This window comes from Hyperoodon ampullatus (genome assembly GCF_949752795.1).
Source record: "Hyperoodon ampullatus genome assembly, chromosome: 7".
Lineage (NCBI taxonomy): Eukaryota > Metazoa > Chordata > Mammalia > Artiodactyla > Ziphiidae > Hyperoodon > Hyperoodon ampullatus.
This window is the reverse complement of record NC_136920.1, coordinates 89029507-89057381: the sequence shown is the minus strand read 5'-3', so window position 1 is coordinate 89057381 and position 27875 is coordinate 89029507. Positions and strand designations below refer to the sequence as shown.

Genomic DNA, 27875 nt, shown 5'->3' with positions numbered 1-27875 from the left:
ACTTTACCCAGTGCTTTCAATGCATTATTCTTTCTACGTCTCAAAGCAATCCTAACAGGGGTCCGCAGTTTTCATCCTCCCGTTTTGCAGATGGGGAAGATGAGGCGGAGAGCTGAAGTTACCATAATATGTGATGGGGCTCAGGTTTGAACCAAGTTGGGAGGATCATGGGGCCTGCGCTACTGTGACACTGACACTCTCACCCAGGAAATGTGGATGGCAGGGTGCACCATGGGGACCTTGCGGATCAAGTGAGGGAAGGCAGTGGTCCTAACAGCCTTGCTTCCCTCTGCCAGGCACTCTGCTCATTCAAGCCTCACGACCGTCCTTTGAGGCAGGTGCCATTGCTCCCATTGTAGAGGTGGGGGCTCTCAGGCACAGCAAGGTTAGGGAGCTTGCCCGTGGTCACAGAGCTAGAAGGAGGCAGAGCCTGGATTCAGGCTTCCCAGCCCCCTGGGTCCACGGTCTTAACCACCCACCATGTGATAAATACTGAGGCTTCAGCTATGAGGGCTTTTAGGGCTGCCCTGTGGGATTTTTTTCTGTAGACGGTGGACCCTCCTTGACTTTGTGTACTTGTGTGTCCTCTCAACCTCTCTCCCTGCCTCTCTGTCTGTCTCTCTCTCAGCTGCTCATGCCCCCGGCCCCTTCTCTTGCATAGCCTGTCTGGGGCTGCTCTGCCTTTGGGGCATCAGAAGTTCCTAGGTCAATGGCACTTGCAGTCCTGGGGAAAGAGGGGGCAGCAGAGGGCTGGGCTCTGACAGCCCCCAGAGTGGACTCCATATGAGTACGGCTGGAAGATCCAGCCTTCGCCGTGTGCCCCAAGTCACAGGTTTACAGCTTGTCAGAGCTGGCAGGTCCCTGCTATATATAAATTGTGCCCCCCCCGAATTCATATGGTGAAGCTCTGACCGCCAATGGCACATATTTGGACATAGGGCCTTTAAAGAGGTAGTTAAGGTTAAATGAGGTCATAAGGGTGGGGCCCTAATCCAATAGGACTGGAGTCCTTATGAGAAGAGGTAGAGACACCAGAGATCTCGCTCTCTCTGTCTCTGAACACACAGAGGAAAGGCCATGTGAGGACACAGTGAGAAGACCGCTGTCTATAGGAAGCCCGGAAGAGAGGTCTCACCGGAAAGCAACCTCACTGGCACCTTGATCTTGGACTTCCAGCCTCCAGAACCGTTAGAAATGCATGTCTGCTGTTTAAGCCACTGGTCTGTAGTATTTTATTATGGCAGCCCAAACAGACTAATACAGAGTGTCTGATCCAGCCCCTTTGTTTTACACACAGGAGCCTGAGGCTCAGGGCGTGACTTTCCTGAAGTTACACAGTAGGGGTGGATCCCAGGGCCCTGGCTGGTGGTACTATCATTCCCGGCGTAGGCCGGTGGGAGGGTGACAGGGTTGGGTGGGGCAGAGGGTGGAGCGTGGCCTCCCTGCTCTTGTCTGCAGGGGCACGGGGCTGGGCTCTTGGAGGGACCTTCCCCTCATGGACGAGGCCAACGTGCTGGGGGCAAGGTCCAGCAGGGTGACCCGGACCTTTCTCTTCCCCAGATGGGGGCATGTCCTCTGAGGGCAGAAATCTTGGCAGGGGCCAGGCTGGTCCAGCTTCAGGGAGGGACTGGACAGATGCCCAGACTGAAGGAACACCCCTTTCCTTCTTCACCCTCATCTGGATGATCCATCCCTGTGTCATATTTTTGTATTTCTTAACACAACAGGGTGGCTCCAGCTCCGGATGTGAGTGCGAGATTTCTCTCACAGTAAAGCAGCTTCCCCCTGGATGGATGTGTGCCCGAGGGAAGGCATTTGTCCTGGGCCTGGCAACAGCTCTGGGTGGGGGCCAGGGGCCCAGGCCTCAATCTGCAGGTTTGGAGCTGACTCCTTGGCTGGGTTTTTGGCTTTGGACAGGAAGGACACTCCCTCAGAGGAGGGACGTCCCTATCTCGTATCCTCTGTGGATGGTGGAGGCCCTGCTCATCTTTCCGGGCCCCGGAAGTTGGTGCACTGGGAGTGGGCAGCAGGCCGTGCCCCTCCTGCTCTCTGAGGCCAAGGAGGGCCAAGGTGGGCCAAGGGGAAAGGAGAGCCACGGTTCTGGAGGCCTGGGCCTCCCGCCTCAGAGCCTGATCCAGTCTCTGAGCAGCTGCCCATGTGTCTGAGGCTGCACGGAGAGGAGGAGCAGGCCCGCCGTTGTGAGGACAGTCATCGGGTGAGAAGGGCCGTCACTTCCCTCGTCTGTAGGTCAGGGAGTCGGACCGGCCCTCCCCAAGGTCCCGTTCGTCTTTAACGGCTCCGTGGTATGTCAACGCTGCCTGGAACTCTACTCACAGCCTCCTGGAGTGGAGTTCGGTGGGAGCTGTTTTAAAACGTGCCCAGGATTTTGTTTTTATTCAGGGTTGGTGAGGCCGACAGATCAGGAGAAGGTGGCCATTGAAAAGGTAGTTTGGGGAATTCCCTGGCGGTCCAGTGGTTAGGACTCCGGGCTTTCACTGCCGAGGTTGTGGGTTCAGTCCCTGGTTGGGGAACTAAGATCCCACAAGCCATACGGCACGGCCAACAAAGGAAAAAAGAAAAGGTAGTTTGTTACTCAGCTCCGTAGAGGAGGGGCCACACGACTCCATGTACAGCACTAGCCCCACCGGGATGCACCTGGTCGGTCAGGAGGCAGAGGGAGCCAGGGGAAAGCACGGGTGCGAGCCTTTACTGTGGTTTTTGTGGGAAAGAATGGACGAGGCAGGGTAAGCAGCTGAACAGGTCCAGGGTTGGAGGGTTAGAATAATTTCCGCCGGCTCTAGGCTATAGGGGTCGTCTCTGGTTACCTGGTATCCAGCTCTGCAGTGACTTAGGGTAGGGGGAGAGCGCCTGGGGCCGCAGGAGCCTGATAGAGGAGGGGGTGAAGCTGTGGACCCAGGGTGGTTTGGTTTGCATATTAGAGGCCTGTTCCCAGCTGTTTGCTCTCTAGGGATTAGCTAGCCCTAGGAGGGACGGTCCCTCCTCAACTACAAGATGTCAAAGCATCATGAATATAGAAAATAAAAACATGACAAATACAGGGGCCAGTTCAGGGCCCTTCCAGCTCATGGCACCTTGTGTGAATTAGAGAAAAGCACCTCAGCCGGTAGGTACAGCAGATGCAGGGCTTGGTAAGGGATTATGGGCTGGATTCGGCACCCCTCCCCCACCCCAAGCCAGGCACCTGGGACAGGAAAGAACCTAAAGAGCCTCACCTTGCAGCTCTGGGAAGGTGGGCAGATTGACTAATAAAAATACAGACATCAGTTAAATTTGAATTTCAGATGAACAGTGAATAATCTTTAGTATAAATATGGCCCATAGTATGGCCCACGTAATATTTGGGACATACTTACACTGAAAAGTTATTTGTTGTTTACCTGAGATTCACGTTTAACTGGCCATCCTGTATTTTATCTGGCAACCCTCAGCCCTGGCCACCTCTGTCCCTGAGTCCTCTCCTCTGACCATACTCTATTCTTAGGGTGACCAAGCTCAGCGATTACCCCAGGAAAGAGAGAAAGCGGAGGAGAGACAGAAAAGGTTAGATAAATAGAGCCAGAGCACGAGAGAGAAAAAGAGAGAAAAAGTGACAGTGCGCGCGAGAAAAAAGACAGAGAGACAACGAGCCAGGAACAAAAGGCGACAGAAAATCATACAGGCAGAGCAAGAGCTGCAGAGAGGTGGGGAGAGCCGGCCCCTCCTGCAGCCCCTCCCCTCCTTCCACCCGCCTCACCTTGGAGTAGGTGGCTCCATTGATCACCTCTCCCTTCCTCAGCCAGATGATGGAGGCTGCAGGCTTGGCGTTGTCTGCATGGCAGGTGAGGTTGAGGGGGTCCCCGGCCCGCAGGCTGATGACAGGCCCCCCCAGGATGACGGGGTCGTCAGGTGGCACTGCGGGGAGAGGAGGGGAGAGGTCAGGCTGAGGGCGCCCCTCCCCTCGGGCAGGGCTGGGTGGACTTTACGGAGCCGATGACCAACAGTAATTATCATTCTTTAATACAATGTATAATCCCCTTGTAGGGTAACAATAACAGCAACAACAGCAGTAATCCTGACACAGGCATCTCGTGTTTATTTGCAGAGGACTCTCATGTCATCATTTCATCCTGCGCGCGTGCGCACGCAGGCGCGCTGCAGCCCGTGAGGGGACGGGGCAGGCGTCATTAGCTGTGATTTGCAGATCGGGAAGCACGGCACGGCTGCCTGGATCAGATCATTCTTTTTTTTTTGTTTTTTGCGGTACGCGGGCCTCTCACTGTTGTGGCCTCTCCCATTGAGGAGCACAGGCTCCGGACGCGCAGGCTCAGCGGCCATGGCTCACGGGCCCAGCCGCTCCGCGGCATGTAGGATCTTCCCGGACCGGGGCACGAACCCGTGTCCCCTGCATTAGCAGGCGGACTCTCAACCACTGCGCCACCAGGGAAGCCCAGATCATTCTTTTTAACTTCTCTCTCCCTCTTTTAAAACAAAGCAGTGTCACATCTGTCGTCTGCTTTAATCCTCACAACCATCTTGCGAGGTAAACATTATTATCCCAATTACACAGATCTGGAAACCGAGGCTCAGCAAGACTGAGTGACTTGCTCAAGGTCACACAGTGCGTGAGTGGCAGAGCCAGGGCTGGAAGCAGGTCCCCTGACACTTGGAGAACCAGGCTGGCTGCTTCCCTTGCAGGGGGCAGGTGACAGGCAATCTTTCAAGGCTGAGACAGTGTTTCTGAGGGCCGGGCATCTCCTTAGCACTCTATTCTCCCTCATCCCAGAGTCAGAATGAATCTCTCTTGCCTGGTCCTTCCACCCCATTTCATAGCAGCGTGGTCCCCGCCAAGAGTGATGCCTCCCATAGCGCCCGGCACAGGGCCTGGTGCCTGGTGGAAGCTCCATACACGTTTGCTAACTCCAGTGCAGTCACGCCTTTGACCCCCATGACACCATGGGATGCAGGATGGGCAGTTATGATGATGGATGACCACTGTTCGGAGAAGGGGCCCAGAGAAGTTAAGTGACTGGCCTAAGGTCACAGAGCCTCTTCTGAGGTTTGTGCTTGTGGACGCACGAGGGTCTCAGGCCTCTGCTTTCCCTGCCTCTCCTCCCTGGACAAACCAGAAGGGGCAGGGCTCCTTGGAGACCACCTGAGGAATCCCTGGCTTTCTTCCCCAAGGAGGGGCTGGTCAGGAGGGCTGAGCTGTGTGTTTGCTCAGTGAATGGGTGAAGGGGTCATTAGGTGACCGTTGGGGTCCTCACACAAAGGGCCTTCTTTGCCCAGTAGCCAGAGAAAGTCCATCCTTCCAGCCAGGCCCTGTGTGACCTTCTGGGCCCGTGGGCAGGAAGGCAGCCTCTCCAGGCAGTGGAGGCATGTCCAGACCCAGCAGTTCTGCCTTCCAGCCCCCCCCACCCAGGGCACCCCCAGCAACCTGCTGGCTTCCCTGAGCTCCCCAGGGCCCATCCCTGCCCCTGCACCTGCCAGGCTCCTCAGGAAACTCCAGGAGACCCTGAGGCCAGGTAAGTACTTGAAGCACATGCCTCCAGCTAGCGGCTCTGCCCCCGCCCTTTCTGGCCTCCAGGACGCCTGGCTCAGAACTACAGCCCCGGCGAGTGCCATCCCCCAAGTTTCTATTTCCTAAGGGAAAAAAAACCCTCCCGGCTTCCAAGTTGCTCTCATCAGCCCCAGGACTCCACCGCGATCCTGGCCCAGGGAAGAAGTCGGCCTCTTTCAACCCTGCCCAGCCTCCTAGGGGGACCTGGGTGCAGGCAGATGGTGAGTGTGGGCCGGACAGTAAAGACAGCCCCCTACCCTGCCCTCCCTTTACCCCCTCATTAGTGCCAGAGGCCTCCATGGTGCTATGCAGCCAGGGAGCCACAGGGAGGCTAATGAGGGCTTTACAGTGCTGGGGAGGGGATTTTATCTCCTTGCTTTGGGCCGGCCCTTCCAGCAGGGGGCGCTGGGCTGGGCTCCTGCCCCCTCCCTCCGTGGTGGCGGCTTTCTGCCTGTGAGCTGTTCGATGGATGTGCTCAGGCTGAGCTTGCCAAGGGCCAGGGAGACTGGAAAGAACCATCCGAAGCTTCCGGAACAGAATCAACACCTGGCCATCCTGTCTCTGTGGCCTCCCCAACTGCTGAGCCAAGGGGGCGAGATTGTGGAAGTGCTCTAAATCAGAGGCCGAAGCGGGAAGGCAGTCCCTTGCCCAGTTTTATTTCCTCAGATATAAAGTGTGAAAGTACAACAGGGGATCTGGGACGTTCCCCCAGCACTGACATTTGTTGGGCCCGAGACGGGGGTTCTCGCTGTAGTTTACAATATTCTGGGGGAGGTTTTGAACGTCCCATCGCCAGGCCACACCCTGACCAGCTGAATCCCCATTTCAGGGGGTAGACCAGAGCATCAGGGCATTTTAAAGCTCGCAGAGATGGGCTTCCCTGGTGGCGCAGTGGTTGAGAGTCCGCCTGCCGATGCAGGGGACACGGGTTCATGTCCTGGTCCGCGAAGATCCCACATGCCGCGGAGCGGCTGGGCCCGTGAGCCATGACCGCTGAGCCTGCGCATCCGGAGCCTGTGCTCCGCAGCGGGAGAGGCCACAACAGTGAGAGGCCCGCGTACCAAAAAAAAAAAAAAAAAAAAAAAAAAATACTCGCAGGGGATTCTGCTGGGTGACCAGGTTTGAGAACACAGTGTCTCTGGGCCTTTGCTCTGTGTAACCGTCTGTGATCACGGCTCGGAGACAGAAGGGGCCTTTCCAAAAAGCAAATGCAGCGAGGGGCAGGCCCTTCCTTCCCGCTTCTCTAGTGCTGTGTTTGGAATGTCGGGGTAGAGGAGGGGAGTGGGGAGCGGGACTGTGCTGTGTGACGCTTAGGCGCACGTGCGCGCGCGCGCACCCCCCACCCCCCAATGGGCCCTCATTACATCTTCCCAAACAAGTGCTTATCACGCCGGTTGTTCACGTAACCATGCATTATGGATCGGCATTCGCCTCCGTGCCCACCAGATGGGGTAGGAGGGTGTGGATGGGGGCTGGGGTGGGGGAGGGTGGGAGGGGGGGAGGGGGAGGAGGGGGAGGTTTGGGGCCCGCAGGCTGAATAGAAATCAACAGTCGCTCCTGGCAGCTGTGGTCCTGCCAGGAGGGGGGTGACTCATTACCTCTCCATTCAGACCCGGGCCCGGAGCTGGGGGGCCAGGAGGGGAGAAAGTCTCGAGCAGCCCGAGCCTGGAGATGCATGATTCATCCATCCCCCTCCCAGGATTGGTTATTATCCTGAACCACTATAGAGCTTGGTCTCCTAATTTTTAATCACAGGGAAGGTGGAAGCGTTAGCCTTTTGTGATTAATCCGGAGATAAAAATAGTTGACGGTTTTGGTGTTGAGCTTGTTGTTGGTCAGGAAAAGTACATTAGCTGTTAGGTGACTGAGACCTGGGAGGACTTGATGGAGCCCGGGCAGAGCGGGTGCCAGGAGCTGGAAGGCAGCCCGGGGGTCGCACCCTCCCTGGGACAGGGGCTGGCTCTGGGGCGCTGCTTTTGAAAGGGGCACATCATGCGAATTAGGGTTCGACAGTGGGGGGGTGCCTGGCTCTTTGCCATTTACCCTCCTGTCATCCGGGCTTTGGGCAGGCGGCTGGGGGCCTTCCTCCTTGCTCTGCCTGCCTCTGGCCATCAGCCGTGTAGACAGTGCCACGTGCGTGGGTGTACAGTGTGGAGGACCTGCGCTCCCTGTGTGGGAGGGAGCCCCTGAGGACTTTCTCCCAGCTCTGCTGCCCAGAGCAAGCGGGCTTCAGTGGAGAGGCGGGCAGGGAGGCACAGGGGTGGTGTATGAGGCCAGAGAGCACGGTGGCTGCCCAGAGTCACAGGGAGCGAGGGTGAGAGAGGATGGGGAAGTGCAGCCTGGCTCCACCGGGACAGTAAAGCTTTCATCTGTTTTATGTACTAGGGTTCTTTATACCATTTTCCAGCAACAAGAGATTCTGTGGCTAAAAGTTGTATGGGACCGATCCCCAGCCCCACAGCTATCTCTAAGACGTGCTCCTATGATCAGAAGGCCTCCTGCACTAGAGCATATGCTAGGGGTGACCATCTGACTGTCCTTCCTGCAGGACTTCGGCTGGACAGACCGCAGAGTGGAGCTGGGTTCAGAGGGCTTCCGCCTCTTTCTGGAACTGCTCACTGTCTCTGTGCCCAGCTCATTTGACTCCTTGGTCTTGGTTTGCCGGGGTTGGTCAACCTTGCCCAAACAGGCTGGGAAAATTCTCTCGGTGCCAGGCCATGGGCAGCACTATGGGGTTTCCTCCAAAGTCCAGTTGGTCACCTAAGTGGCCCCCTCCAGCCTGCTGGGCTTCCAGGGTTCCCCAGATGCTCTGTCAGCCCAGATGGCTGGTCCCCAGAGATGGGGGATGGGACACATCTGCCAGCAGAGGCCAGCAGCCCGGACACGGAGCTTATGTTGCCAGGAGCAGAGGTGGGGCGGTCAGCGGGCCATCCCCCCGCCCCCATCAGTACCGGGCGCACCTCGTAGACGCTAAGCTCTCTGGAGGGCAGGCCCGGGTCCTGTTCGACTCATGTGCAGCGCCTTCTCCACAAGTGGGCTGTTCAGACACAGGCTGGTTGGGTCACCGCTCTGCTCCAAGCTCTCTGGGGCCTCTGCACTGTCCCTGGAACGTAACTTGAAATCCTCTCTGTTGTCTGTAAGCACCTGCACCCCTGGTCCTGGCCTGCCTCTGGGACCCGGCTTCCTTCCACTCAGCCATTCAGACCTCACCACACCCCGCCCCAGGGCCTTTGCATCTGGAATGTTCTTTTCTGTGTCTTTGTCTTGCTGGCTTCTCCTTGTCAGTGATGGTGCAGCTTAAATGCCACGTCCTCTGCGAGGCCTGGCCACCCTGTGTAACAGCCCCTCACGTCTCTCTATCACACCAGCCCCCTTGCTTCTTTATCACCGGGTTCATTTGTATCTCCCCTTACGGAAAGGAGGCTCCCTGACAGCAAAGAAAGACCTTGTCTCTCTTGGTCACTAGATCAGTGCCTGGCACACAGTAGGTGCTCAGTAAATCTTTGTTGAATGAATAAATGAAAGACCCCTGGGTGCGGGGTCTGGCATGGGCGTTTGCTTCCGAGGTCAGCGGTTTTTATGCTGTGTGTGTATGGCGGTGGGTAGAGTTGGGGTGGCGGGCAAAGAGGAGGTGCCTCCCACCCCTCGCAGGGACAGGAATTCCCTATGGTGGGACGTTGGGGAGTGGTTGCTTCCTGCCGTTTCTGGAAAGGAGGAGCCCAGGCGGGAGGGCTTGGGGTGGTGGGGTTCTCGGCTTGTTTTCTTGGTAGCACCAGACCCCTCGGTTGAGGAGGGACCCCCGTCTGATTTGTCTGGATCATAGGCTAGGGAGAGGTCTGCTGCAAGCAGGGTGGCAGCTTGGAGGGCTTCTGGCTTGGAGGGAAGACGAGGTGTGCCTTCCATGGTGCTTTTCTCTGCTTTTAGGGGTCAGTGTTCAGCCCCAGGCCCCAGGGAGTCAGGAGGGGGTGGGGAGCGGACTGAGTTTGTGCTGGGAGTGGGGGAGCTGACTGGAGGGGAGGGAGGACCCCCAGGGGCCTCCGAGCTCATCCTAACCAGCACCTCCCACACTCCAGAACCTTCCTTCCTCCCAGTGTCCCGGGTGCACGGCCAGCGTTCCTTCCTTCCCTCCTGAAATTGATGTTTCCATGTCTTTCTTTCAGCCTCTTTCATGCCCCAATCTGAGCCCATAGTGGTTGAGTAAAGCCAGACCCAGCCTGCCCTCTTGAGCTGGTAGGGTGAACTTTGTTACTCAAAGCGTGTGCCCAGGATGGAGCTGCAGCCTCCACGTCACCCGGGAGCTTGTTAGAAACGCAGGCACTTGTGCTTCACCTCAAGAGCTCCTGAATCTGGATCTGCGCTTAAAAACGACCCAGATAACTGGTATGTACGTTAAAGTCTGAGGAACACTGCTCTGGAGGGCTCCTAGGATGATTACAGACCGATAAGTGCTTTGAAAAAAAGGCTCACTGGACAGTGAGAACACGTGTGGGGACCTCTGTGCCTTGGTTGGTGCCTTTCCCTCCATGACTTCCTGGAGGTAGTGTCCTGCTCACTAGACACTAGATTCAGAGGTGGACCCCAGTATGAATGTGTTTCATTACAGGTTCCTTTGGGACTTCCCTGGTGGCGCAGTGGTTAAGAATCCGCCTGCCAATGCAGGGGACACGGGTTCGAGCTCTGGTGTGGGAAGATCCCACGTGCTATGGAGCAACTAAGCCCGTGCACCACAACTACTGAGCCCACGCTCTAGAGCCTGCGAGCCACAACTAGTGAGCCTGAGCACCACAACTACTGAAGCCCGTGCACCTAGAGCCTGTGCTCTGCAAGAAGAGAAGCCACCGCAATGAGAAGCCCTTACACCTCAGAGAGGAGTAGCCCCTGCTCGCCACTACTAGAGAAAAAGCCCGCATGCAGCAACGAAGACCCAATGCATCGAAAAAATAAAAAATAAAATAACAGGTTCTTTTGCTTGGGCAGTTCTTTAACTTGGGATGCTGGGGTCCTTCTTCTCCTGGATCATTCTTACCCAGCATTCCAGATATTGCTAAGGGGTTGCTCAGTCCATGAGGTCTTTCTGGATCTCCCAGTTGGACCAAGTGGCTTTTGTCTATGATCCCATAGCATCCTGGGCATCCTCCTGTCTCAATATCTCACCTCTTCTATGGAAATGATCCGAGTGTGTTTGTCTTTCCCTAGACTGCAACCTCATCCGTCCTGGTCCTTGTCACCTGGCAGAACACCTGCCGCTCCAGGGTTATCCCACGTATGTTTGCTGAGCTGAACCTGGCTTGAGTCCATCCCTTTACAAGCTGTATGACGTGCGGGTGACATATATAATCTGACAATGTTTGCCCTCTTGTCTGGGAAGTGGGGCGATAAAGATACCTGCAGGCTGTTTTGAGGATTACCTTTATAATATGAAGAATGAGGAGGAAGCTTTGTAAAGGGCTAGACAAATATTGATTATCAGGCCAATTTTTTTTTTTTTTTTTTTTTGCGGTACGCGGGCCTCTCACTGTTGTGGCCTCTCCCGTTGTGGAGCACAGGCTCCGGATGCACAGGCTCAGCGGCCATGGCTCACGGGCCCAGCCGCTGCGCGGCATGTGGGATCTTCCCGGACTGGGGCACGAACCCGTGTCCCTTGCATCGGCAGGCGGACTCTCAACTACTGAGCCACCAGGGAAGCCCTATCAGGTCCAATTTTTAAGAATGACATTTAGTTTTGTTTATGTGGACGGCACTGGGCCAAGGGCCCTCTTGTTTCATTCTCAGTTTTCCTCGAAACGGGTGCTCTTAGGACCTCCATTTTATAGACTAGGAAACTGGGGCTCAGGGAGGGCATATTACTTAGCTAGATAACACAGCAGGTAAGGGGTAGGGCTGGGATTGAGACCCAGGTATGTTTGCCCCTGTGATATGTTCTGCCAGCATCAGAGCAGCACCCAGAGCTTCCCGTGAAGCTGGGGCTGTGCCTCACAGCCCGTCCCGTCAACCCTCCTGCCCCAGTCCTGACTCTTTATCCCTATGCATTCAGACCCCGCACTCCCATCCCCCAACCTGATTTCCGACGGCTCGATGACGCACGGGCCTGACTTGCAGTTTGTGCTGGAGAGAGATGTCTGCTAAGGGAGAGGAGGAATGATTTCTGCCGTTCAGGTCCACGCTTTGCTCACTTTTGTCATTCTGCCCTGTTGTCAGGTTCTGGGCCCCGAACGATCCCAGCCTCCAGCTTCCTCTCTCACTTTGATGCGCCACCTAATGGCCAAAGTGCAGAACCGCAGTCTGTAAAGACACGACTGGGATGTGCCTGCTTTTAAGGGTTGACTTCTCAGGCCCAGCTCACTAGACATGTATTCAGAAAATCCATATTGAGTATCTACTATGTGCCAGGCCCTGCTCAAAGCAGCGGGGACGCAAAACTCCTGCCTTGGTGGAGTTTATATTCCAGTGGGAGAGACAGACAATAAACGGGTAAATACATAATACAATGTTGGTTGGTAGTAAGTACTAAGGAAAAAAAAGACCAAGTGGGGGAATAGAGAAATCCTAAATTGGCCTCTAGGATTCTCTTTTGGTTTTCTCCCACCCTCTCTGGATGCTACTTTCTGTCTTCTTCCCACCCGTAACTGGTGGGCTTCCCCAGGGATTCTCAGGCCTGCATATGTCCTTCTGTGCACTCTCCGTGGAGAAGCACATGGCTGTCCTGTGGACTCAGCCAACAACTGCACTCTGATATATCCCAAATAGGCATAACTCCTATTTGGGGGAATGGCACCACCATTTAATTACCGAAGCTAGAAATCTGCACATCTTTCTGAATTCCACTCTCCTGCATCCAGCATTACGAACCATCCTGGTTAATTCTTTGAAATATCTCTCAGATTTGTCTCTCCCTTTCCATCCCCAACAGTCTTCCTGTCTCAGGCCCTCATCATTTCTTACTTGGGTTACAATACATAACACCCTCTGCTCTACCCTCCACACTGTTCCAGAGTGATCTTTGCAAAGTTTTGATATTCACCCGTCCACTCAGGCATTCATTCACTCACCATTTGTTGAATTTCGAGCCGTCCTCTGTTTAAAACCTGGTCCCCCACTGCCATCTGGATAAAGTCTGAACTTCCTGGCTCTTGCCAATCCCTTCTGCTTCATTTTCCATCACTTCTAATTTGTTCTTATGGATAAGTATCACCTGCAACTCCTGGAATATGTCACTCTTCCCCAATTGTCACTTTCCCTTTCCTTGGCTAACTCGAAAGTCAGGCAGCTTGGGTTCACATGCTGAGCCCTACACTTACTAGCTTGTGGCCATGGCCAACTTTCTTAGCCTCTCTGTGCCTCAGTTTCCTCATTTGTAGAACAGAAAATATAATAAAACCCGATTTGCTGTGTAGCTCCCAGGATCAAGTGAGATGCAGTGTGGGAAAACACTTTATCAATGGTCCAGTGTTGTAGGGAGGTTATTTGTGCTCCAAGCAGACTGGGCTCATTCCCTTGAAAGATGGTGGGCAGAGTGCCTGGGGCTTGTGAGTCTGGTGCACTGTTTCTTTGGGGAAGCAGAGGTCTCTCTCCGCTTTCCCTGCCCTGTCCTCACCAGACACGGGGTGAAGACCCTGCTGCTCCCCAGGGGTGATCTGCTGCCCTGCCTGCTTGGCCCCCCTCCCTCTCCAGTCTCCCCACATCCTGTGCCCAGGAGAGTGAGGACGTTACGCTAGACGGCTGCAAAGGCGTGCGTGCGCCGCTAACTCCGTGTGGAGTCGAGGTGAGCATCTCCTCTGGGCTCGACCAAATCGCTGGCTTACAGAATCATTAAGTTTGCAAAAGCTAACCGATGCACTCAGTAGTAACCTACTGTCCGGTTTGCTCCTGAAAGATGGCTCGGAGCTCTGGGCTCCTGTAGTAGTCCCAGCACTGGGCCCATGGCTGCGACCCTCTCCGCTCCGCTCCACCCCTTTCCACCTCTGTGATGGTCGTGGACCGTCCCACAGGCTCCATTTCTGCTACTCACAATGTCCACCACTCCCTGCTGCTCCAGGATAAAACCCAGTTCATCCGCATGGAGCGAATCCAAGGCTCTCTCCAGCTAGGTCTTCTTTCTCCAGCTCTTTCTCATGTGCTTTCCTTGGACAGGTCTGTTCACCCTTCTGCAAGGATAGCCTGACCTTTACAACCACATGCTTAGGTTTGTGAAGTTCCCTCTGCCGAGAATGTCCTCATCCCGAGTCTTAACAGGCTGGAATACCATCCTCTCTCCAAGCAGCTCAAAGGCCACATTTGCCTTGTTAACTCGTGGTCATTCTTTACTGTCACCTCCTCCAGGAAGCCCTCTCTCAATCTCAGCCCTAGCCCTAAGACCATGTGCCATCTCCATGAGCTCATATGGCCCTTGGTGCCATTGCCGTCAGCTGCCCGACCGCTGTGAGCTCCTTGAGGGCTGGCCCTCGCCGGGTTCTTCTTTCTATCCCAGTACTTAGTACCATGTGCAGCTCAGACTGAGCCTCAATAAATCTTGGTTAGCTGGTGCCTTGTCTGATCCCACTGAGCTGGAAGCAAACGTCCCCTGCTCCCTTAGCACTAGCCTTTTATGCTGGCACCCACCGTGGTCCCTGTTACGTTGATCTGTGGACCTGTTTCAGGTTCCCTACAGCTCCAGGAGGAGTCTTAATACATCTTTGCATTTTTACCACCTCCTAACGTATTACCTTGGGTGTCGTAATAAGAAGACACCAACAACAAATAATAATAATATGGTTAACAGCCAGAACTCCAGAGCTCTTCCAGTGCTATAAAAGTAGTCATTTAATCCTCACAACAACCCTATACAGGTAGACGTGGTCATGCGTATTTTAGAGATAAGGAAATGGAGGCACAAAGCAGTTCAGTTTCTTGCCCAGTGTCATGCAGCTAGTAAGCGGCAGAGTTGGGAGATGTGCAAGGTTGCCAGATTTAGTAAATAAAAGTACAGAACGCCCAGATAAATTAGAATTTCAGATAAACTGCAAATAATTTTTAGTATGTTTATCTGAAATTCAAATGTAACTGGCATCCTGCATTTTATCTGGCAATGCTATACATGTGTTAATTAGGTCTATGTAATTTAATAAATGTGAGTGCCTTCCCCCCCTCTTCAGACCCTCTCCACTCCCAGTCAGGTCTACTTAAAGAAGATTTGGGGTAAGATGCAAATAGGTTCTTTGTAAGATGTGTCATCCATGGATTCTGTGGCACCATCGCCCAGACACTTTTCCTGGGAGGCTGGGGGCAAAAGGACAGGAGGAGAGAGGGCTGGAGGCTGCATTTCAGCTCTGGCCCTGCCCCCAGCCTGGGGGGCCCTAGACTAGCTGAGCTCAGGGGTCCCTGACTCCAGCGACTTGCAAAGGTCTGGATACTGGGAAGTCCGCGCTTCACCTGGAGCTCCTGTTATGCAGGGAAAAGACGGGCGGCAGGTGCCTTGCCCGGCTCCTGGCTCCTGGCTGCGTGACTGTGGACAAGATAGCATGGATGGCATAGACATTACAGTATCTATTTCACAGGGCTGTGTGCTGATGAAATGGGTTAATACAAGTGCTTTGTCCCAGAGCTTGAGACCACAGTAAGAACTCAGCCCTCATTAGCTCCCGATATGATTACTTCTGTTCAATAAGTGGACACACAGAGCAGCAGTTACATGTGAAATTGCTCGTTTCAACCTCTTGCTCTGTTACCTCTCTGTTCTGCACCCTGGCCTCAGCCTCCCTAGAGGGCCTGGTCAGCACCTTGCCTCAAAGCACCGACAAAACCATCACCATGGTGATGGTGACAGCAGGAGGTAAGAGGCCAGGATGGGCAGGGCCCCCAGGGAGGAGAGATGCGGCGAGGGAGACAGATGCTGTAGGGACAAAAGTCAAACAAAGTCACTTGTTTCGCCCCTCAAATTGGGAAGGGTGTGCCCTCTGTTTATTTCCGATGAAACCCTGAAAGGGTCTGAGCCATCTCATCAGTGAGGCGCTGTCTGTGAGGAGACGGATCCCGAGTACACAAACGAATCACAGGATGTGTGCAGAGCAGAGGGAAGGAGAGATGAGGGGGAGGGGGAGGGCGCAGATGGCGGGCTGCACGCAGGCAGAGGGGTGTGTGTATGTGTGTGTCTGTGTGTGTGTGTTCACGGCGCAGGTGGGTGATGTGTGATAGTGGAGGGCAGGTGTAGCACCCTCTGGTGGCCAGAGGGAGAAACCAGATGGGAAAGGGCGACCTGTGAGAAGAACAGCAGCAAGGAGCACGGTGTGGGGTGGGAGAGCACGTGGAACCCTGGGCAGGCGGGCGGTGGGGGAGGGGAGGCGGGGGAGAACATCCCTCCTGCCACGTGGGAGGTGCGTCATCCTGCGGAGGAAGGGACTTCTCCCTCTCCAGCTCGGCGGCTGCGCAGACGGCCACAGGGCGGGCTGAATGCCCTTCTCAGGTCCATGTCTGCTTTGCAGCGTCTCCCAAAGCTCTCCAGCTCGTCCTGACCTTGACTTGACTTTGGGGTTCTCCTGCTCAGCACGGCTGGGTCTGGGGGAGAAGTCTAGTGTGGTGACGTGGGTTGCCGTTGACTGGTTTCAACCTCAACGTAACCTCATGCCTTATTCTACGCTTGGGGAAACCGAGGCACAAAGCGGCAGATCCACTTGGAGCAAGTGATACGACTCACGATGGGGGCACCCAGGAGTCTGGCTCAGGCCCCTGGGGGCCTGGCGGTGCTCTCCTAACCTCGGTGCTGCCCGGCTGCAACTGCGTGAGAAGCTGTCTCGGGGTCTTTGGCTCTTTAACTGTTTCACGGAGGCCATCCTGACCCAGCAAAACACCGCGGGGGACTCGGGAGTGTCTGGGTCGGTCCCATAAATAGAAAGCAGAAGTGATATGGTTGGTTTTGCAACAGGCTCCCATCTGTCAAATCAGTGTCCTCAAGAGGCTCCATGGCTTCACTAAGCGGGGAAGTGAGGCTGGTGGAACCTCCCCCTGACCAACACCTGGGGCCTCAGGAGTCTCACAAAGATTGAGGGGCATGGGGAAAAGGTCACTTCATTAAGGGGCTTAAAAAATAAACACATGAAATCCTAATAATTGGCTTTTAACATGAGACACTAGGAACACTGATTTTTGCATTATAAAAATGTGTGTTTGTTCCCTATGGTAGCTGGTTGAGGAAGCGCAGGGAAGGATGGAGAAGTGACAGAGAGAGTTCAGGCAGGGCGACACACAGGGTCAGACAGGCGGGACGAGGAGAGACGGAGCCAAGCGATGGGCAAGTCATCCACTCAGGTAAATGATAAACTGGAGCAGAGAAAGCACACTGTCCCTTGTCACGGGGAACTGTAAAGCAGCGTGCCGAGCAAGGAAAAAAGCAAAACGCTTTCTCTGGGCTTCTCGCCACAAAAATTCATTTCAGGGAATCCCAGAAAACCACTAAACGTACCTTTCAACTTTATGCAAATTTACCAAATCCACTATTTGCCAGCATCCTTAAGAGGAGAAAGTCAAGGTTTTTTTTTCTGCTCTGAGCCTGTTTTTGGAAAAGCACAAGCCTCTAAATTTGAAAAAGGGCAATTCTTTTAGAATTCCTTGCAAAAAGCGCTTCACTGCTCCTCCGTACTTTAGCATTATAGATATTTTTGAAATCTCCTATCTTCCTCATTTTTCACAGAGAGGGCGCACATTTCTCCTCAGAAACTGGTGAGCACTGCATGGCATTTTCTATGGAGAAGGTACATTTTATAGGTGAACATTCCCTCTTTACAATCTGCCAGGGTGCTGCGATGTGGAACATGACAAGGCCGAGGCCTCTTTGCAACTGGAGGGAAATCAAGTCATGCTCATCCTCATCCTGGGGAGGGTGCAGGTGGGGGCAGTGCAGACTAGGGTCCTGTAGGCCAAGCCCGAGATAGAGCCCTCAGGATGCTTAGTCGGGAGGCCTCTCTGGATCACCCCTGATGGGAACCAGGGAGGTGGGACTGGTCAGAGGGGCAGTCTGGACTGCGGTGGCAGCACCTTGAAGATCTCAGCGGACCCAACAGGAGGCTATGAAGCCGGGAGGGCAGGCTGGCCTTTATGCCTCGCAGGGGCCAGTCACTGGCAGTGGGCTTCCTCCCCTTGGGCCGTAGGTAGTCCCCAGAGAGGACTCAGCAGAGAGCTGGCCCCCTGACAGCCCAGCAGCTGAGGGAAGGAGTCCTTCTGTCCTGAAAGGGGGAAGGGAAGTGGAGGTGGCCATCACAGCGTGCACTGCAGGCGGTGTGCACAGGAGGGGGGCATGGCCTCTTCTCCCAGAGCGGCCCCCTCTTCCTCATCGAAATTGTGGTGGGGTGGGGTGGTTTTGGCCCCAGCGTGCTCTGTATCAGAATACCGCCCTTTCGGAGGAGAGCTGGGTAGTTGGCCAGGAGAAGATGCTGGCCCTGCTCCGTGCTCTGGGTTCGATTCACAGGGGGCAGGGAAGGACTCCCCATCTGCCTCTGGTCACGCCCACAGCTGGTGTTTGCTGGTGTCGGTGGGCTGGGTTTGGGGCCACCCAACCCCTGCCTCTCTGGCCCCAGGGAAGCAGTGTCAGGGTGAGGAGTGGGCACCGTCTCAGACAGACCTGGGAACCTCCTTACGTGGTGACCTTGGGCAAGTTTCTAAATTTCCCGAGCTTCAGTTTCCTCATCTGTAAAGTGGAGCTAATACGGGCTTCTCGTGGTGCAGGATTGAATGAGGGAGCACATGAATGGTGCGGGTTGTAGCAGGTCCACAGCAGGGGTGGCCATGAGCTGGGGTGGCTAAGGTTGAGGTCGGCTGCCCTCTCTCCTGATTTGTGGGGTGCCCCCGGGGTTGAGGCAGGGTGCCAACAAAGCTCAAGTCAGATATGTGGTTTGCAAAACGTTTTTGATATAGAGAAAGAAGATATATATATCTACGTAAAATGGAACACTATTCAGCCACGAGAAAGAAGGAGATTTTTCCATTCGTGACAACGTGGATGAAACTTGACGGCATTATGCTAAGTGAAATAAGTTAGACAGAGAAAGACAAATACTGTATGATATCACGTATGTGGAATCTGAAAAAAGCTGAACTCTGAGAAACAGACAGTAGAGTGGTGGTTACGAGGGGCTGAGGGTGGGGAAAATGGGGAGATGTTGGTCGAAGGGTACAAACTTCCAGTTACAAGATGAACACGTTTTGGGGATCTAACGTACAGCATGGTGATTATAGCTAATTACACTGTATTATACATTTTAATATTGCCACCAGAGTAGATCATAAATGTTCTCACCACTAAAAAGAATTGGTAATTATGTGATGGGATGGAGGTGTTAGCTAATGCAGAGGTGGTAATCACAGGCAATATATGAATGTATCAAATCAATGCATTGTATACCTTAACTTACATGTTATTATAAGTCAATTATATCTCAATAAAGTTGGGAAAAAAAGGTCAAGTAAAATGCTATGTGCAAGGTAAGAGAAGCAACGGGGAAAGAGTCCTGATGTCTCATGGTGACAATGGCCACGGACAAACTTATCAGACCTGCCCAGAAAGCCGTACGGGGCAGGTAAGTGTGACAAGGTGCAGAATTGGGTGGTGTTCTGGCCTGGGATGGAGAAGGCTGCTCCCCAGACATTCCTAACGTTTATACTAACTTACCACCTTACAGTGTCAATTATTACAAACCTACAGGGTGCAGCCTTAGTCACCCACTGGGTGACGTCCCTAAGAGGTGGGTGAGGGGTGTTGTTCCAGGGATGAGGGGCCAGAGCTGGTGTCCAGGCCTCAGAGCTTTTCAGTGGAAGAAGGAGGATTTTAATCACACCTTTCTGACCTCAAGTCTAGAGACCTTTCCACTTGGTTGCTCCTCAGCAGGGGCTGGGCAGCCGGTGGCCCCAAACCCAGTGTGAGGGCTCAGGTACCCTGGCCCCAGGATGGAGGGCCACCCCCGTGCTGGGTGGTAGCTTCCTGGGCCAGCTGTCTCCCGGCCCTGATTCTGATGCACTCCTGGGTCTCCTTCCAGCCTGGACCCCACAGGCTCCCACTCTCCTCGACCCCCCGGAGTCCACTCAGACCCCTTCCACCCTTTGGGGAAGGTGATCCTGATGGAACCCTCAGGATGAAAAATTCCCACTCACTGGTGTGTGCCCAGACCTCAGCTGCAAGATAGATTCTCTTTATTCCGAGTCTGAGTGATGTTTTCTTCCTCGTCTCCTTTGGCTCCTCTTACCCCTGCTGGCCCTGGGGAGGGGCCCTCCTCTGGGGGGTGCGAGTCCTTCTCCATCACTGCCCCGACACCTCCGAGGTGCAGCCACTGCGCTGGGTTCCCTGCCTGCAGGTACCCCATTGCGTGGTCGCCCTCACGTCCCTAGGGGGCGGGTGGGGGAGGGGGTGCGGCTCTCTCTTCCTGGAACACCCGTCCTTCTTTTCTGACTTGCGGGCACCTATGTGACGTGAAGGCTTTGCTGAAGTGCCTCCCATGTGACCCCCACTACACTGTGGCTGGGTACTGGGGGGCAGGGGACAGTCTCATCCCTGTGTGACCTGGTGCCTCTGCCAGTGCCGTGGGGCTGAGCTGGCTGAGAGCCTCCCTTTCACTCCTGCAGAGCTCCTGCGCCTCGCAGGTGGCTGAGTCCTGGAGCCTGGCTGGGGGTGACTTCCTGAGGGGAGCAGCCCTGTCGTTTTCCTCCTTGTCTCTCCGGCCCCAGCCGAGAGCTTGCACAGAGCCGGTGCTCAAGAGATGAGCGCGGAGTAAACGAGTGAAGGGTAGGAAGAGATGCTGCATGAAGGGGGGTTGGGTAGAAAAAATGAAGCCTCCAGATGGGGATGCTTAGAGAGGAGCAGATCTAGAAACATTAATAAACACTAAGATGTATCGAGGACCTACGTTGTTCCAGAAGGTCCCCTTTGGCCCTACTGGCACTCCATGTGGGACTCACAGGCCAGTTTTAGGGCATTAGTTTGGAGGTGGCTACAGGGATTTGAGTCACCAAATGGGATCCAGGACAGCTGGTATCCCCTGGATTTCTTGAGACCTCGGACAAGTCTTTTAACTTCTGTGTTCCCCACTCTCCACCCTCAACCACCCTTCTCTCTGGGACCTGTTAGCTATGCCTAGCTACCCTTGGATCCTTCTTTTCACCGTCTCCCTTCTAAAGCTTCCCCTTTCCTTTGATTAGCAATTGACTCACTGTGGAAAGGGTTCTGAGCACGGTGTATACTCTATAAAAAGAGACAGGACAGCACCGAGTTGCTGGGCGTGTCCAGGGATCAGAGTGTATGGGTTTCAGCTCAAATCTACATCACTGTTACTGTGCAGGAATCTGGGGTGTCAGTGCTGCATATATACGTGTCGCTGGGGAACAGCCCATCAGCTGCTCAGAGGAGCGGTTGGGGTGAGGTGTTCAGTGCTGGTTTGGGGTGAAATGTATTGGATGTGTCTTAAAGCCACAGTCGGCTTCTGTGATGGCCAGTAACATTCGTGGCCAGAGGCACGGATAGTCCAAATTTGGTATATAATTGAAAGTATCACTTGCATTTGACTTTGGAACACACTGTGTGTGTGTGTGTGTGTGCGTGCATTGTGTGTGTGTGTGTGTGTGTAGGGGAGGAAGGTGGCTTTCCTTTTTGATCATGTTTACTTTAGACTCCTGTTAGAGTTAATTTGCATTCACTGGACGCAGTCCTGGGAGGGGTGGGCAGGGCTGAAGCAGCCCTCAGCCTGGACTTGTTCACGAGGTGGGGGCATGGGACTCACAGGTGCTCAGAACTCTTGGGGGCTAAGACAGTGCCTCTGTGGATGGGCCACTGGGCCAGGGAGGCAGGGCTGTTTTTGGAGTTAGACCTGGCATTAAATTGTGGTCTTGGTTACTAGCGCCCATCTCTCTGGGTGCCCTGCAGCGCAGAAGTGGTTTTTTTGGGAAAGAGTGATTTCAGAATCCGGACTTTTAATTTTCTTAGTTGCCTTAAATGAGCCCAGTGGCTCACATCCTTGCTTGACTCAGTTTCCTGGGGCTTATCATATATGAGGATAACTTACAATGGACCTTCAGTAAGAGAGAGGTCATCGATACATAGAGGTTGGCCTGTATATGTTCTCCATCTGCACTTAAAGGGAAGAGGGGCTCAAACGCAGCCTGAGGGAGTGAGGTTAGACATGAGGAAGCACTGAACCAGGGAGGGGAGAGAGGGCTTCTCTCTCTTTCTCCAGAGCCTGTTTTTTTTTTTGCAGTACGCGGGCCTCTCACTGCTGTGGCCTCTCCCGTTGCGGAGCACAGGCTCCGGACACGCAGGCTCAGCGGCCATGGCTCACAGGCCCAGCCGCTCCGTGGCATGTGGGATCTTCCCGGACCGGGGCACGAACCCGTGTCCCCTGCATCGGCAGGCGGACTCTCAACCACTGTGCCACCAGGGAAGCCCTGTTTTTTTTTTTTATATACATAAAATACATTTTTTAAAATTTTATATTGGAGCATAGTTGATTAAAAATGTTGTGTTAGTTTCAGGTGTACAGCAAAGTGATTCAGTTATACACATACATGTATCTATCCTTTTTCAAATGTTTTTCCCATTTAGGTTATTACAGAGTATTGAGTAGACTTCCCTGTGCTATACAGTAGGTCCTTGTTGGTCATCTATTTTATATACAGCACTGTGTACACGTCAATCCTAAACTCCCAATCTGTCCTTCCCCCTGACCCTTCCACCCCGGGTAACCATAGGCCGTTCTCTAAATCTGTGAGTCTGTTTCTGTTTTGTAAATAAGTTCATTTGTATCATTTTCTTTAGATTGCGCCTATAAGTGGTATCATAGGATATTTGTCTTTCTCTGTCTGACTTATTTCACTTAGTAGGATCATCTCTAGGTCCATCCATGTTGCTGCAAATGGCATTATTTCATTCTTTTTAATGGCCGGAGACTGTTTTTTGTTTTCTGTCTTCCCTTGTCTGGGATGAGTTGCATACGTGTGGCGACATGGCCCCGAGGCAGAGGGCGGACCTGATGGCTTCCCGAAGCCCCTGTGGGCCTGTGTCCGCTCCCAGGCTTGCTCATTAGTTTGCCCACAGCCAGGGGAGTTTCCTCCCTGCCTCCAATTAGCCTCTGCCCCTCCAGTTCTCTGAGAGGAGTTTCTCTTTGTGGAGGAGGAAGGGAGCGGAGAGCAGGGGCTGAGGGCTGGGGAGGGAGGGGGCTGGACTGGGGGTGGGGAGGGCCAGGGTCTGGAGGGGGAACAGCAACCAGGCAATTCTTACAGCTTCCTATCAAACTTTGATAAATTGACTCTGAAAGGGCCTTTCCTTCAAGTGATTTATGCCTCACAGCTGTTCACGGTGTGAAGTATCTAGGTGCTGAAGGGGGCTGTGAGGCGGGCTGTGCAGGGGAGACTCTGGCCTCTTACGGCTCTGAGCCCCCAGGACCCCCTCTCTGATGCTCAGGAGAGGGCTATTCAGGTGGCCGTCTCGGAGCCCCAGCTGGGAGCCAACGGCTGCAGAACTGAATAGGGGCCTCTAGGCTGGTCTTCCAGAAGAGATGGACCAGGGAGGGAGGGTGGAGGAATGAAGTCAGACATGAAGCAGAACTTTCTGACACTGTGCTGAGTGACCAGCGAGGCTGTGGAATAGCCTCGGGTGCCCTGGCTGCCCAGCACGGGGCGATTACCAGTATTATTTACCTTGAACCTCACCATGACCCAGCGAGGTGGGCAGACAGGGCAGGCCTCAACAGCCCTCTGGGACTCAGGATCAAAGAGCCCAGCAGGGATCAGAGAGCTGCCCGACATCACACAGCGGGAATCTGAGCTGGAACCTGAACTTCAGGTCCAGGAAGATTTCCCCACGGCACCTCACCCTGCAGCCACCCAAATCTTGCACTCACCATCCCTAGCTGGCCTCGCCTGGACAGATGCAGGGTGACCGCTGGCTGCCCCAGAACTGGCCTATTCCTAGTGCCCCCTCCCCCAGCCCCGGGTCCTGGAACCCTTTTCTGGTTCAGGCTGGGGGCAGGTGGTCCAAGACCTCTGCTCTAACTCAAGGCCGGGCATGACATTTATGGGTGTGCCCCAAACCTCAGAAATGGAGATAAATTATAATGGAATGAAAATTAAAAAAGAAAAAAATTACCAAGACAAGTACAAAAGTATTCATGATGAACAAACTATCACGATTTTAAATAAATACAGGATCATGAAGCTGAAATTAATTAAAAATGACCGAAGATGGTCACTTGGTCATGAGAAATGATCAAACATGACCATGTTTTTTTCAGCTGAAAAATGAGAGAAGCAAAGGGAAGTAGATTATTATCATTATTGATGTATTTGCTTCCATCAAAGCCAAATAAACTCTGTTTTTGCTGTAAATAAAATAACGTTGTGCGTTTAAATACATCTACTTTTAAATGTTTCAATATTTTTTCAAGTACTTTAATGTTCTGAAAAGAAAATTAACTATTTAAAAATACATAGAATCATGGAGTTAGGGGCACACATTGTTTCCTTTTGCCTCAGGCTCTAGTATGTCTTGGCTTGGTGCTGCTACTGTTTCCTGTCTTTATTCAATATTTTGATATTTTTTTCAGAAATTAATTTTTTTTTGCATTAACTTTGATTTTTTAAAGTATTGCCTTAAAATACCATCTAGATTACTGAGTTGTTGGATGCCCCTTACATTCTGTGCATCGCCCCAACCTTGGACCTGTTTTGATGCTCTGCAGGGAGGGCAGTTGCCTTTCTTTCCTGTCCCTGGTGGGAACAAGACACAGTCCAACCCCTCGGGCTCTTGGGACCCACCTAGGCCTAGAATAGTCCCCGGGAAGGTGAGCACTGGGGCGAGAAGAGGCTGCCAAGGGAAGATGGATGGGCTCTGAGGCTCTACAGACAGAGACGAGCATCCATTCCCGAGGCCATCCATCAAGTTCCCAGTGCAGTGACATTCACCCTAGTCAGGCCAGGAGGCCCCAGCTTTCAGGAACAGGGAGGCAGGAAGAAGCCAAGTGGGCAGAAGGCTCCTGCAGGCTCTGAGCTGGCGCCTGGAAGGGGTGAGGTTCAGCCAGGGCGGCCGGGCTGGGCACTGACCGGTTCCAAGGGGTGCTGCATACTTGGTCCGGCCCCTCTTAGCCCCCATCTTGCAGGCAGGCCTCAGCCCTGCTGCTCAGACCCCAGTAGGGCTGGGGGCTGGGAGGGAGTGTGGGAAGAGACGGGGGGAGGTGCACGCGTGTGGAGGCAGACAGCTTAGAGGTGGCCTGCACACCTTCCTCTGCCTGCTCAGACCTCCAGGGGGGCTCCCTGCCTGCAGAACGGAGCTGAACGAGCAGCCCCACCCTCTCCTGCCCTCCGAGCCACCAAAGGTCCGCCGCATGAGCCCCCTCTCTGCCGCCAACCTGCAGGGCCCTCCACCCTCTCTGTCTGACCCCGCAGTGGTTCCTCCTCCAGACCCAAGTTTTGCGTCCTCTCTGAGGCCTTCCCCGACTGTCCGCGGCCCTCACTGTCCCACTGGTTCTTGCCGGCCTCGTTTCTGTGTGGAACCATCTCACGGGTGCATAAGTCGCATCCCCCAGCAGACTCTGAATTTTCTGAGGGCCTGGACGATGGCTTATACCCGGGGTCCCTTCTCAGAGCCTCGCACGTGCTGGCAGCAATGTCTGGGGGTGAGACGACCCTGTGAATGCTCTCAGGCCCGTGGCTCTCAAGCTGTGCAGCGGGCGCGGCAGGGGTGGCTGCTGAGGGAGGACTCCATCAGGGTCACGGTCAGGCTGGTGGAGCTCTGGTCCCTCTGTGAGCCTGTGTGGGAGCCCCCGCACCTCTCGGGGTTCTCCTGACAGAAGACATCGCTGCCTGAGGCACAGGACACTGGATTCTCCTCCCAGTGTCTCAGCAGATGGCAACTGCCCCCTACCAGCAGCTCAGGCCAGACACCTTTGTGTGCCCTTGACTTTGCTCTGTGTCTCACACTCCAACTGCTGTGGTTCCACCATCGAAATATACACAGATCTCATCCCTTCTCACACCTGCACTACTGCTGTCCCAGTCAGGTCACCAGGACAGGGCGCCTGGACCACACAGTGGCTTCCTAATGGGTTTTCTGCATTCATTCTTGCTTCCTCCCCACCCCCAGTCCCCCATGATCTCTTCTCAAAAAGCAGCCAGGACGATCCTCTTTGCATTATGTCTTCCCTCTACTCGAAGCTTCTGGTGGTTTCTCCCTTAAGCAGAGTAAACGCTGAGATCGTCACTGTGACCTACAAGATCCCACAAGATCTGGCTCCCTCTGACCCCATCTCCACGGCTCTCTCCTTTATTTACTCTGCGTCAGCCACGCAGGCCTCCTTGCTGTTCCTGGAAGATGACAAGAACGCTCCCGCCTCAGGGCCTTTGCTGTACCCACCTCTGCCCTCCCCAGGTCTGGAATGCTTTGTCTCCAAATGTTTTCTTGGCTAGTTCCCTCGCTTTCTCCAGGCCTTTGGTTATATGTTACTCCCTCAAATAGGCCCTCCCTGGTTCTCCATATAAAATTGCACCTCTGGGGCTTCCCTGGTGGCGCAGTGGTTGAGAGTCCGCCTGCCGATGCAGGGGACATGGGTTCGTGCCCCGGTCTGGGAGGATCCCACATGCCGTGGAGCGGCTGGGCCCGTGAGCCATGGCCGCTGAGCCTGTGCGTCCGGAGCCTGTGCTCCGCAACGGGAGAGGCCACAACAGTGAGAGGCCCGCGAACCGCAAAAAAAAAAAAAAAAAAAAAAAAAAATCCCACCTCTGCTCCACCCCTCTCCTTCTCTTCCTCCTGTTTCCTTTTGCTTTATGACACTCAGGACGTTACAGTATTTGTTTGTCTGTCTGTCTCCTTACCCTGGTGGAAACTCCAGGAGAAGAGTGACTTTTTCTGTTTTGTCACTGTTGTATCTTTAGTGCTCAGAAAAGCAATGGCACACAGTAGGTGCTTATCCGAACGGCTTACCGCCTACTAGCTGCATATGATGGGGGATAAAGTTCCCCCATCTGCATATGGGTGGATGGACTTGCACCCATCAGGCCACATCCAGCTCTCATGCTCTGCTGGAAGGCCCCCTCTGCACCCATGGTCCCTACTTTGCATTAGGTTGGCACTTTATACTTTTCCAATGGCTGTCAACACAGGATCTCATTTCGTCTTCTTGCCTATCCCTGGAGACTCAACTGGTAAAGGGAGATGCCTGAGGTCACCTATGAGTGAGGGGTAGACCCTGGGTCAGAGGCACGCCCCCTGGGGCTCAGCCTCATCATCCCAGCTCCCTGGGGTGGCCTATGGCCTGAATCATGAGTGATCTCTGGGGCCCATGTCCAGGCCAGCCCCTGGGGAGGCTGCTGAGCAAATCCTCAGCCTCTCCAGTCCGGGCTTGGTTCCCGGTGTGAGTCACAGCTCTGTCACTGCTCTTGCCTGTTTTATGATGAAGGGTGATTGTACTAAGGGACATTAATTACAGGAAATAATGGCTCACTCTTGGGGCTTCTCCAGCCTGGTTTTGCTGAAGAGCCCAGTGCGCTTCCATTCATTTCAAATGGCCTCTTTGAATAGTGAGGACAGACAAGAATATCTGTTCCTATTTTACAGATTAAGACAGGGGAGGGGCCAGGGCAACGGCATGCTGTAAACCCTGCTCTCCAAACATTACATAACACACCAAACAAACCCTGATTGTAATGTTTGGCAATTCCTAGGGTATAAATCCTCCCATTACAGCCAGTTACAATCTGCTGACGTGTCGTCACTGGATGCAGAGCTGGGAAGAGATGTCCGCCAACCCCTCTCCTGGGCAGCACGCACTGTGCCAGGGTGAGAGCCCTGAGCTTCTCTTCAGACCTTCACCGTTCATGCTCACGTTCAGTACTCGTCTGATTTTCATAACAACCTTTTAGATGGGCAGCTATTCTTATGCCCATTTATCAGATGAGAAAACTGGGGCTCAGAGATGAACTGATTTGTTCCAGGTGGGAGGGGAGGGCTATGTGTCCCTGCTGGGAATGCCGGCCAAGCTGAGGCAGGGCAGCCGGGAGGGAAAGGAGCGGAGGGCACCCTGCCTGGTTTAGTCCTCTGGCCGCTCCTCCCTCAGTCCGAGCTGACCTGGACAGTTGCAGCAGAAGGTAAACTCCCTTAGCTAATAAGTGACCTTGGTGGTCATTCATCTGTTCTGCGGACTCTACTGACAGCTGTCATGTGCTGGGCCTGGGCTCGGTGCTGGGTGCAGAGGGCAGGGAGACCAGACCCTGACCACCGGAGACATGCAGTCCAGGTGGGAAGACATCCACACAGCACAGGACTGTGTGGTGAGGGCTGTCATGGGGAGCGTAGGACGCATGGGAACCTAGAAGGGAC

General features: G+C 54.0%; 1 protein-coding gene across 3 annotated transcripts in view; it reads right to left on the bottom strand.

Moving 5' to 3' along the window:
- The window catches only part of KIRREL3 (kirre like nephrin family adhesion molecule 3), a gene marked incomplete at both ends in the record, with an annotated part of 550267 nt that overhangs the window by 37156 nt on the left and 485236 nt on the right, over window positions 1-27875 (bottom strand). For all 3 annotated transcript variants that reach the window (XM_079708871.1, XM_079708873.1, XM_079708872.1), the window contains one exon: window positions 3755-3912. In XM_079708871.1, the coding sequence (XP_079564997.1) occupies window positions 3755-3912 (158 nt within the window). The remainder of the gene's footprint in view (window positions 1-3754; window positions 3913-27875) is intronic.